We start from the raw sequence: 12,675 nt of genomic DNA on the forward strand, positions 1-12,675 counted from the left end.
CGTCGGCGTTGGCGTCCGGTTAAGTTTTGCGTTTAGGTCCACTTTTCTCAGAAAGTATTAATGCTATTGCATTCAAACTTGGTGCACTTACTTACTATCATGAGAGGACTGGGCAGGCAAAGTTAGATAACTCTGGCATGCATTTTGACAGAATTATGTGCCCTTTTTTTACTCAGAAAATTGAAAATTTTGGTTAAGTTTTGCGTTTAGGTCCACTTTTCTCAGAAAGTATCAATGCTATTGCATTCAAACTTGGTACACTTACTTACTATCATGAGGGGACTGGGCAGGCAAGGTTAGATAACTCTGGCGTGCATTTTGACAGAATTATGTGCCCTTTTAATACTTAGAAAATTGAAAATTTTGGTTAAGTTTTGTGTTTAGGTCCATTTTATTCCGTAAGTATTAAAGCTATTGCTTTGATACTAGCATCACTTACTAACTATCATAAGGGGACTGTGAAGGCAAAGTAATGTAACTCTGACTGGCATTTTGACAGAATTATGTGCCCTTTTTATACTTAGAAAATTGAAAATTTGTCTAAGTTTTGTGTTTAGGTCCACTTTATTCCTACAGTATCAAAGCTATTGCTTTCATACTTGCAACACTTATTAACTATCATAAGGGGACTGTGCAGGCAAAGTTATGTAACTCTGACTGGCATTTGGACGGAATTATGGGCCCTTTATACTTGAAAATTTGGTTAAGTTTTGTGTTTTGGTCCACTTTACCCCTAAAGTATCATAGATATTGCTTTCATACTCGGAACACTCGCAAACTATCATAAGGGTAAAGTAAAAGGACAAGTTGCATAACTCTGGTTGTCATATTTATGGAATTATGGCCCTTTTTTGACTTTGAATATATGGTTAAATTTTGTGTTGCGATCCACTTTACTTCTTAAGTATCAAGGCTATTGCTTTCAAACTTCAAATACTTTCATGCTATCATGAGGTTACTGTATCTGGCAAGTTGAATTTTACCTTGACCTTTGAATGACCTTGACTCTCAAGGTCAAATTATTAAATTTTGCTAAAATTGCCATAGCTTCTTTATTTATGATTAGATTTGATTGATACTTTGACAAAACTACTCTTACCTGACAATTACCACAATAGACTCCACCCAAACCATCCCCCGTGCCCTCCCCCCCCTCCCCCTCCCCCCCCCCCGAATTCCCCCCCCCCTATTTTTTTTTTTTTTGATCATCTCACAAATGACCACCACACCCTCACACTATACCCCCCCCCCACCCCGCCCACCCCCCAATTTTTTTTTTTTTAAACAGTTAAAAAACACAATTTTTTTTATTTATTATTTTATGTTTGAAATACCGTCCAACCATCGCACCCGAGAATCCCCCCGACCCCCCCCCCCCCTTCCCCCACCCGAATCCCCCCTAATTTTTTTTTTTAAGATCATTTCACAAATGACCACCACACCCTCACACTATACCCCCCCCCACCCCACCTCCCCCCCAATTTTTTTTTTTTTGAAACGGTTAAAAAACAAAAATATTTATTTTTTATTATTTTATGTTTGAAATACCGTCCCCCCCCCCCCCCCATGCATTTTTTTTCGCATTTTTGGAAAATAATGTAATAAATGTCCACACCCCCACACTTTACACCCCTCTTCACTCCACCCCTCCCTCCTTTGTGATTGAAAATGAGAGTCCCTTCACCTTTAAAAAGAAAATAGATGAGCGGTCTGCACCCGCAAGGCGGTGCTCTTGTTTGTGTTGTGTTGACATGCTTTACAATATTACATTGTATTGCAGCTATCAATATGTGAAAGGAAGCTTTAGCCAAAAATGGCTGTTTTTATTTTGCTTCCCCAAAATTTATTTTGGGGGGAGCATATAGTCGCGGCTTCGTCTGTCCGTCCGTGCACAATTTTTGTCCGGGCTATTTCTCAGCAACTAATGACCGGAATTCAATGAAACTTTATGGGAAGCTTCACTACCAAGAGGAGATGTGTATATTATCAGCGGGTTCTGGTCGGATGATTTTTCACAGAGTTATGGCCCTTTGAAATTTTCTATAAAAAAAAATCTTGTCCCCCCAGCTACTGTACCCTCAAGACGTTTTCTTTTATCTGAATATATAGTGCAATATTGTGACAAAAAAACTTTGGGGAGCATCACCCGTCTCCGACGGTTTCTTGTTCTGAATATTTGTATCTAAGTGGAGTTTCTAAATTGTGTGTTATTGGTCAATGTATGAACATTTTATCAGAGCGAATATACTTAATAGATAGTAAAACTTGCCATTACCATTCAATACCATGTGTATAGGTTACGTTAATATATACTTGAAAGTCATGCATAATTTACAGACACAACATTCTGCAAGTTTGATTTATGTTTTGTTTATTACATTTGATTATTGCAAGATCCTGCTCTATATCTGTATTTATGAACGGTTTGATTATTTTCTCCTTAAAGTGATATTATGGGCATCTTACAGTTTATAGGTGTTTAACGCAACTGTTGTTTATTTTTGGTGTTTTCACTTCATATACACTTATTTGTTAATGCAGCATTAACCTGCTAAACCAATATCCCGGAGAGAGAAAAATAATGCATTTGAATATCATCCTTACTTTCGTTTTGACAACTGACGACAGAAATGATTCGTTTTACAATGTGAATCTAAATCTAGTTTTAGTGCAGATTCGTTCATACGACACAAAGACACTATTTTGTTTTACGGATCATTTCGGCTTAGAGGACTGGGTGAGTCACGTAAAATATCGAATTTAATAGATATTTTTTATAAACAACTGGTAGCAAGATGAGTTGCAGATAATAGGTCAGTAACCACATTTTAACTAACTCTTTTGACCTGTTAATTCTTTTCAGCTTAATTCAACAGTGAAAAATGCCCATAATATCACTTTAAACTAGTTTGTATTGGAATTATTGATTTGCCTAAGTGTCATATAAGTGGTATATTTCAAAGAGATAGTGACCGACTTTGGATTAGTTTATATATAGGTAAAACACTTGAATTCTGATCCATTGGGGCATTAGAAAACAATGCAATTGACAAGTTCGAATGATAAATGTTTAAAACGAATTCTCTGCTTTAAGACTAATATTTCTGAAGGAACTAGATTTAAATAGATAGGTAATGCTGATTAAGATAAGAGATTAAGTGATAGGTTTAAATATAACTTTTTAAACTGTATTTATTTGCAAATATACATATTGATCTAGAAGAATTGGACCATAGGTTCTCTACGTGCAAATTTGTTAAATGTTTAACTGGCAATTTTTTTCGCATTATTAACACTTAATTGTCTTAGTTGTGGTACAATAGTGAATATGGGTATTTTAATTTTGACTATAAAACTGAGTAAAAGGTTTTCTTTTGACATGCTTTAGAAAGGCACCTTTTCTTACAATTTTTAATATGCTTTTCAGTAAGCCAATGCAATATAACAGGTCAAATTTATTAAGGCTTTATTAGAATAAAGCTGTCAAATTCTTTGTGAATTAAATTGCAAATGTTATACCAGTACATGTTATTACTAATTCATGTCCAATATTTACAACAATGTCAATATCTGCTTGGGAAAATTGGTGGGACATACATGCATTTAAAAAAATTAATAAGTGTATGAGCATAAATGTTTCAAGTAGATGCTAGAAATTGGTGTTTGGTGTGCACCTATGCACGTATTATTGAAGAATTGCAAATAAGCGATCACTATTTTTACTATAAATAACATGTGTATGTGTGTGTTACAAAAATGGTGTCTTTGAGTTACATTCTCATCTTATGTAATTATTTGAATGATTTGTGTGTACAAATGTAGTTTAATGATGTTATGGGATTAAATTTATTTGTTCACATTCAGGAGTGGACCATTTTATTCATGAGCTAGATCCTGTAGATTATTGCATAATACATCATGATATTAACACATGTTTACATGAATAAATTATGCATTATTAATACCGGTAAGCATAAAATGCATATGTTGTAGGTAGACAATGAACTTGTTAATGTTGCCATGTTGATTACAGTGTGTTTTTGATCATTAATGTTGATACAAACTATATGTTTGTGTTGATTTTTGTTTTCATATCTGACTTGGATATTTTACTGAGGATTGTGAGTGTTCTTTCAGAAAAAAATGTGTAATTTTGAGTGTGAATTAGTTGCATTGACAACATAGGAATTACAAAAGAAATAAGATGTTTCAGATTATTTTGTAATCAGTAAATCAATGCTTCTGTTTAGTATGAATTGCTTCACATGTTATAATAATGGCCTCTTAAAGTTGAATATTACTAATTTCATGTGCTTGTTAACATCAAATTGTGTTTAGTTTATCTCCCATTAATATATTATACGACTTGTATTTCTGGGTTATGGACAATGTGTATGAGTCAATTGGGAAGATATTGTTCTTCATTATATTCACAATATCTAAGTATTTATCTGCTGTACGTAAGATTAATGATATTGCAAATATATGTGCTTTATGGATATGATATTGTAGTAAATTTATCTTCTTGTGGAAACAGTACTTTTAATTAAGAAAGTATTTAATATACACATGTCTCTCTCAGTTACATTCCAAGGTAATGTTAATAATTTAAATTATTTATTATAGTGTATGTTTCTTTAAATATCTTTATAAACTACTGAAATCTAAAACAAAAAGGTAACACAGTTATAAGCATTTGCCTAAATACATTTCCAGAGTGGGTAATCACGGTAATCACGCTAAGAAATTTCGCAGCGAGTTCAAGAACGAATATCAACACGAAATAAACGACTGTAACTTTCTTGCTGATACGGCTGGAAAATTAGCGGCATTTAAATAATAAATACAAGTAATAAAGCCATTTATAAAGGTATAAAACGGCGAAATATACCTGCCTCGGCATGAACGTCGCCATCTTGATTATCACGTGATTACCCTCTATGATTTCTCTGTTGATTGAATATTCCTTAACATTAACCATCACTATTAATTGTGATAATTACATACATGTAATATATACCATCCAATGTTTTTGTTTTATGACGATTTTTTATATGTGTTGTTTCCGACATTGTTTTGATTTGAAAATGCATATTGCTTAGAGGGAATGAATATTATTTAAATTTGTTTAACAAATTTAAATGAGTTCATGACTGAAGAAAATAACTGCTTTGTTTTAAAACTATATAAGTTTTATCCTTGCACTTTTCATGTGATTTGTCCTTTCTTGTTACAATTATCATTTACGAATTAATATCAATATGTGTATTAAATTTCGCATCTGAAGACAATAAGGTAATACCACCACAAGTTTATTTAAACAGATGTCCATATACACTTTTTTATGTCCCCCACTATAGTAGTGGGGGACATATTGTTTTTGCCCTGTCTGTTGGTTGGTTGGTTGGTCTGTTTGCGCCAACTTGAACATTTTGCAATAACTTTTGCTATATTGAAGATAGCAACTTGATATTTGGCATGCATGTGTATCTCATGGAGCTGCACATTTTGAGTGGTGAAAGGTCAAGGTCATCCTTCAAGGTCAGAGGTCAAATATATGTGGCCAAAATCGCTCATTTTATGAATACTTTTGCAATATTGAAGATAGAAACTTGATATTTGGCATGCATGTGTATCTCATGAAGCTGCACATTTTGAGTGGTGAAAGGTCAAGGTCATCCTTCAAGGTCAGAGGTCAAATATATGTGGCCCAAATCGCTTATTTTATGAATACTTTTGCAATATTGAAGATAGCAACTTGATATTTGGCATGCATGAATATCGTATGGAGCTGCACATTTTGAGTGGTGAAAGGTCAAGGTCATCCTTCAAGGTCAGAGGTTAAATATATGTGGCCCAAATCGCTTATTTTATGAATACTTTTGCAATATGTAAGATAGCAACTTGATATTTGGCATGCATGTGTATCTCATGGAGCTGCACATTTTGAGTGGTGAAAGGTCAAGGTCAAGGTCATCCTTCAAGGTCAAATATATGGGTCAAAATTGCTCATGTAATGTCACTTCTGCAATATTGAAGCAAGCAATTTTATATTTGAAATGCATGTGTATCTCATGGAGCTGCACATTTTGAGTGGTGAAGGGTCAAGGTCATCCTTCAAGGTCAAACGTCATATAGGGGGACATTGTGTTTCACAAACACATCTTGTTAAATTCTGGTTTTAGTAAACACACAAATGGCATTCAATGCGCTATTACGTATATGTGCATATAAACTAGATGTGGCTTTCTTGTTCTAAATGTTAATTTCATTATAAGAAAAACACATATGGTATTAATGACATCGTCAAACATTAACATTACATGTTTAAGAGGTAATAGATGCTTTTTTCGAAACAATAAGAATAATAAATAATAATCATTGATAAAAAGTATTAAGTGTCAAGTTTGAGAAAATACATAAATGAAATGTTCAGAAACATCTCTGAAACAGACAAACAGAAGTTGCACTGTAACTGCTCCCTTATGCTGCATAGCGTTACAAATATTGCACATTTGAGTAAATTTAAGTTACAGAACATCATGCATAGTTAATGCCCATGGAGTATTTAGAGTTTTACTTTTCATATTCCGGCGCCCGTTGACTCGCGTCAGTGCTATTGTGACTATATGCATCTGTCAAATTTCTATATAGACATTCACGTGTTAAACATGTTGCAGCTCTTGACGTGTTTCAGCTGCATAACAAGTAGTTATTGTTTGCTAATATACTATTTACCAATTACATTGAATATACGAGATCACAGATTTTATTTTATACAATTATTAAATCCATTTAATAAGAATGTCTAATGTTTTTAATAGTTTACATTTATTATAATACCTATGAGAAAAAGGAAGTAAAAACCTCGGCTTTACTCAGGACCTGTTTAAGCTTAAGCTAACTAGCTACAAGTGCACAACGTACGCTTCTGAAATACTAGGTATTTTGAATGCCGTTTGTTTGTTATACACGCATTTTCCAAATTTAATTGTTCGTAATTTATTTATAATTGATGTAAACTCTTCAACAAACGTTATTTTCCTATTTCGATCAATGTTAAAAAAAAGAGCCTTTCTCTTTTCTGAATAAGTGTGTAGTGCAATCTATATGTTTGTTTCGATGTCACATTTCACAGTAGAAGCAAAAAAAAGATAAAATATTCAACAGTTTATTTTCCGTTTTAGATTTAGAACATGTATATGCATGTTTAATACAATTTTTGTATCAACGGCTGAATGAGACAATAAACCATATATTATTAAAATCATTAGTTTTGTTACTATTCTGTTTGCCAACAAATAAATGAAACTTGAAATGAACAAAGAATGTACTTCAGAATCTTATTACAGAAAGAACAATGCCATAAAACAGCTACACTTCCAAACACATTCGGATTATGCGGGATACAGTCCTTTGTATAAACTTATGCGCAATTTACAAAACGTGATTGAAAAAAGCACTATTGATTTAGTATATATAAAAGAAGTCAACATCATGCTGCACACTTGGCTTAACTAAATTATGTAAGGAAGCAATCAAGCTTGTTAAAAATTTGCACCAAGCAACACAATAGTTGAACTATTTATTTTTTGTTAAGGTTTTAAGTGTTTAGCTGATTCAAAATCTGAATCACTTAATCCCATGTTAAGATCAACGAATTTCTTCAACCCTGTACATAGTATCGTCATGTCTAATAAGTATCTTATAAAAAAAACGCCAAACAAGTAAATTATAGTATGCTGAACATGCCAACAAATGTAGTAATATATACATACGTACAAATCGGTACCTAAATGACTGGTACATCATCTATCAGAAGAGACTTCAGTAAACTGTAATGTTCCTGTGTGTGTATCGAAATATTTTATAAAACAGGTCCGTTTCCCATACTGGATTATTGTGAAGCGGGCTACAAAGGAACATAACACTTCATGTGGATGCTACTAAGCACACTTGTAATACAAATTATTACCCTTTGCTAAGACAAAGATAATTTATGTTAAAATAACGCAAAACCATGCCATGAAAAAAAACTAAACTACATACACAAGCTACATGTTTGTCAAAATCCGATTACACAAGAACAATTAAAATATTCAATGTGAGATCATGCAATAAAACGGTACTAAAATAAACTCAATATGAACTTTTTACTGTGTATTTAACGGGTTGTGGTACCTGCGCAGAACTTAAAACGGCACTATTGTGATAAATATTGTTTTATAACCAAATTGCAATATTGTGGTTCAGCGAATTGTTACATATTTATGCAAAGTAACATCAAATTTATTCGATACTTGTAATTTTTGTTTGGATTTTTTAACATAACAGTATTTTCAGTAATGTATCACAAACGTCAATCAACCTTTCCACGCTTCTCTTGAACAAACTAAGCAGTAGGAAAGAACTGAGCAGTTAACAAGTTCCAAGTGTACATACCAGTCCATGCCCTCCTCAAGTCAGAGGAATGGGGCATATGACTGAAAACATTTATCTCTTGACAAGCTGCACACCAGTTATTAAGCTGGGCTGGGGTTCACAATCATTATCCCCAGACTGACAGGTATCTACCATCTTAACCCAGCAAACAAGAAATACTATTTATATTTTCCTCAGAATATTCATAATATGAAGATATGAACTATAAATAGTAACTCAGAAAGCACAATTTGAAAAGAAACATGTAAATTACCAGTATGTTTTCACCACACATTTATCAAAAATTAAACAGTTTACAATATACAATAAAAAAAACAGCCAAAAATAACATAATTTGTATTACGTATAATAACTAAAAACACTTCTTTAAATTTTATGTTTCCCCTGAATGTGTTTGCATTTTAAACTTATTTCAGTGTATAACCACATGTTTGGAGAGGGGTAGTCCTTGAACAACTCATGTAACTATTAGATTGCAATAAAACAAGAAAAATAACCAACAAACAAGTCATACCATTTTCAAATTTATTTCAAAATAAACACTATGCCATTACACATGCGGAAGTATGAATACTTGTGTAAGCTTTATCACATTTAGAACTTTATAGAAACCAAATTGGTGGTTAGACCACTTACCAACACCTACCATCCGTAACAACATGAAACATGTCTTACTTTAACCTTAAGCACAATGAACATCTCAGGTGTCGAAATAGATACATGCATCAAAACTGTAGAACATCAAGCTAAAATATAATTGCATAGGTTAATTAGGTGTTATTTTTATGTTTTTTTGTAACTTAAAAGAAAGCAAACCTGAAATTGTATCATTATCTGTATTCCATTAATTTATTGTAGATCTTACTACAAAACTGCACCACTAATTATATGCAATACAAAACGTCTATTTTTATCACAAAATACCATTTCAATTTTTATCACAAAATACCATTTCAATTTGTAAAACATGAGAGAAGATTATTAAATTAAACTCACACAGCATACGTTTTTTCACTGTCCTCAGCCATAATGCAACATAATCTATTTAGGTATACATTTACTTTTTACTCAGTTTCATCTTGATTTTACTTATTTGTTTTGACCCAATATCGGCATTTCAAAATACTGCTATTAAAATAATAAGTATACAAATCACAAAACGGTAGTTTGTTTTTACAAATTCAGAACCTTTTGTTATTTTCTGTACAAATAATAGGAGTCTGAAGAGCATACAAATCAATTTTACAAGAAATTTATTTAACCCTTTGCATGCTGGGAAATTTGTCGTCTGCTAAAATGTCTTCTGCTGAATTTCTAAAATTAGCATTTTCTTCGATTTGTTTCAAAGAACACTATCAGAATAGCAAACAGTTTGGATCCTGATGAGACGTCACGTTCTGTGGCGTTTCATCTGGATCCAAACTGTTTGCAAAGGCCTTCAAAATCCGGTTCCCACACTGAAAGGGTTAAATGATGAGTGAACAAAATAAAGGAAAAGAGAACATACAACATATACATATGAGTTTACTGGAGCAACATACTAGCCTCTTTCCCTGAGCTGTAAGGGAATAGCCATCGGACACAATGAAAGCATAGAAACTTCTTTACAATGGACTATTGTCAATATACACACATATTCTATTTTTTTTACCTTTCTCACTTCATTTCCATTATAGACTTTAAAATAAAAATTTTAATGAGTGTTTCTAACACATTTACATGTACAAACTATTTCCCATCAAATTTCCAATGTTTAATTGTACACGTACAAATAAATATCATGTTTCTTGTGTGTAAATGTATTTTTCATCAAGCGAACTTCAAAAAAGAACTTTCTCATAAGCTCCATTTCACTCCAAACAAAAAATAGTAATTATCACTTTATTTCCCAGCAACCATGATTCCTAAGACTCAAATATCACAATAACGCAAACATTTTGTTCACTTTTAACCATTTTTAAAATGCATTGAAAAGAATTTTGTATTTTTATTCAGTGACTTAAAGTTAAATACTACAAAACATGAAAACGTTTTGATAGCCGTATAAGTGTGCTTTATTTATATAATAATAATACAAAGTGCCTATAAATTATGCTTTCTAAAATAAACAACAGTTGCCACATTTTCGTTATTTAATAAAAAATTATTCATGATTTTACAACTCAAGAAAATGATAATACAAAAATGCCAAAATAACTTATGTTTTCAAAGACGATGTTTACAATTCAAATATCAACAACTAACTTCAAAACTTTGATTATGAATAATTGCAAGTAATAAAAAATACAAACCATTTCTAACAAAATTACAAGACATATTGAACATCTTTTATCAATATCTATTTAACATGGTCAGAAGTTTCTGTGTTTTGTTAACTGTTTTCTTTAATAACAAACAGATGAACGCACAAGGCATCACTTTTTTTATGAGTATTTTGAATGAAATTCAAATTTAATTTTTGAGTCTCATGTTTAGGAAACTTAAATGCTACATAAAAATGCCATCAAAATCTGACCAATACTTTTTGTGTAACATATATATATCTATTACAGAATTGTAAGTTAAATAACAACTAAAACAGTATAATAACATATCACATCAAAAGTAAACAAATATCATGTTGTTGTTATATGTTGTACACTGAAGATGGAATTGAAAACATCTAAAAAAATCATTTTTTTTTTACGGGCCTTGTAAAACATGTATTCATCACATGTACGATGTTTAAGTGGAAAATATGCAATTCTGCCACACGCGCCCATACACAAAACAACAAACACTTCTGATTTTGAATAGATGAATGGTGAAATATGAAATCAAGACAACACATCAAAGAATGATAGTTAAGAATGCTTGTGTAATGATCATACCTTATTTACAATGTTCATGAACCTGTATGCTGCACAAGGTATTAGCTTTGTAATAGCACATAAGTAAAGCTCCCAATGCTGGCATTGGATTGAAAAGTTCAAAATGATCATGGCAACTCCTAGTCCTGTGTAATCGTCACACAGGTCAAGCATGTTGGTACAAAAACAGAAATAAATAAGATAAATAGTTGTTTGTGTGTAACTGATCACAGGCAAACCGGGATGCTTATCTATTGAAATTCAATCACACATAAACACTCGGCTGCTCAAAGCACATCTTGAATTCTAGTAAAAATCAACTTTGTAAATAAACGGCGATTGTTATATGATATGTCCTCACCATACCCAGAATTGCATACTTTCTTTACCATTTTACACAAAGCACCATCAACATCCCCACGGACTTCATGTTACCCCACCCACCCCTTCAACCTTCCTCAGCGCCTTGGACCGCCCATCCCACCACCTCCTCCTCCTCCACGACTCATTCCGCCCCCTCCACGACCCCCATCTCTCATCCCCGGGGGGCCGCCCCTAGGGCCCATACCCCTTCCTGCACTTCCCCCACGACTGCTGAACCCTCCCCCACCGCCACCTGCACTGCCTGACCGGGGTGGGGGACCTCGACCCATAGGACGACCGTCTTTAGGCTTCTTTTCCTCTATGTTAAGACGCTGTTCATTGTACTTGATAAACTGTGGATCAAATTAAATACTTATTTTATATTTATATATATATATATATACAAATAAAAATCCTATAAAAAATAACTACTTTTTTCTTACAATAAAAAGCGTTTTGTAAGCAAAACACACAAAATACAGAAACTTAGTTTTTCTATAGATGAAACAACATACATTTTTCACAAGCTAACTAGATGGGAAAATTGTTTATTATTGGCCTCAAAAAAATTTAACTTGCAAATCTAGCAAAGGGAAGCTGACAAAAAGGCAGAATAATAAATTTCAACACGGCAGTCCAAGTGACAGCTAGTGCCCCAGCCAATATATTTTTACCTTGAAGTGGTATGGTTGATTTTGAGCATGCACAAGTGACGCATGCCTTAAGCACATCGTCCCAATTACCTTCAAAACTTGGCCAGGTGTGATGAAAACCCTGCATTGGGTAAAAGAGACTAGAGAAAAAAAGCACCTATGCTTTTGACCTGTCATTGAAATGTGACCTTCACCTTGAACTGGCTTGTCAAAGCCATGCCGTTTGCATTGTCTAATGTTTGAGACATTGTAGTCCTGTGTCATTAAAATCCTTCAATAATAAAAGGTAAGAATCAGTCATGAAAAAAGTGAATTAAAATCTCGACCTTTAAATATGACCTTGACCCTGAGCAAGCACAACTAACTCA

The 12,675-nt window shown here is 33.0% G+C and overlaps 1 protein-coding gene and 1 long non-coding RNA gene across 5 annotated transcripts in view; one reads left to right on the top strand and one right to left on the bottom strand.

The window, feature by feature from the left end:
• The first annotated feature begins 1,578 nt into the window (after window positions 1-1,578).
• LOC127866728 (uncharacterized) lies at window positions 1,579-7,282 on the top strand. 2 transcript variants are annotated; one of them, XR_008043082.1, is made up of 2 exons: window positions 1,579-5,814; window positions 5,961-7,282. It is a non-coding gene; the product is annotated as an uncharacterized LOC127866728 (long non-coding RNA). The 2 variants fall into 2 exon arrangements; XR_008043083.1 differs by having other exon boundaries at window positions 5,967-7,282.
• Window positions 7,283-8,953: 1,671 nt separating this feature from the next.
• The window catches only part of LOC127866720 (ras GTPase-activating protein-binding protein 2-like), a 34,894-nt gene continuing 31,172 nt past the window's right edge, over window positions 8,954-12,675 (bottom strand). For all 3 annotated transcript variants that reach the window (XM_052407478.1, XM_052407480.1, XM_052407479.1), the window contains exon 12: window positions 8,954-12,007. In XM_052407478.1, coding sequence (XP_052263438.1) covers window positions 11,750-12,007 — 258 coding nt within the window. In that variant the 3' untranslated portion in view covers window positions 8,954-11,749. The remainder of the gene's footprint in view (window positions 12,008-12,675) is intronic.

Source organism: Dreissena polymorpha, chromosome 2 (assembly GCF_020536995.1).
Source record: "Dreissena polymorpha isolate Duluth1 chromosome 2, UMN_Dpol_1.0, whole genome shotgun sequence".
Taxonomy (NCBI): Eukaryota; Metazoa; Mollusca; class Bivalvia; order Myida; family Dreissenidae; genus Dreissena; species Dreissena polymorpha.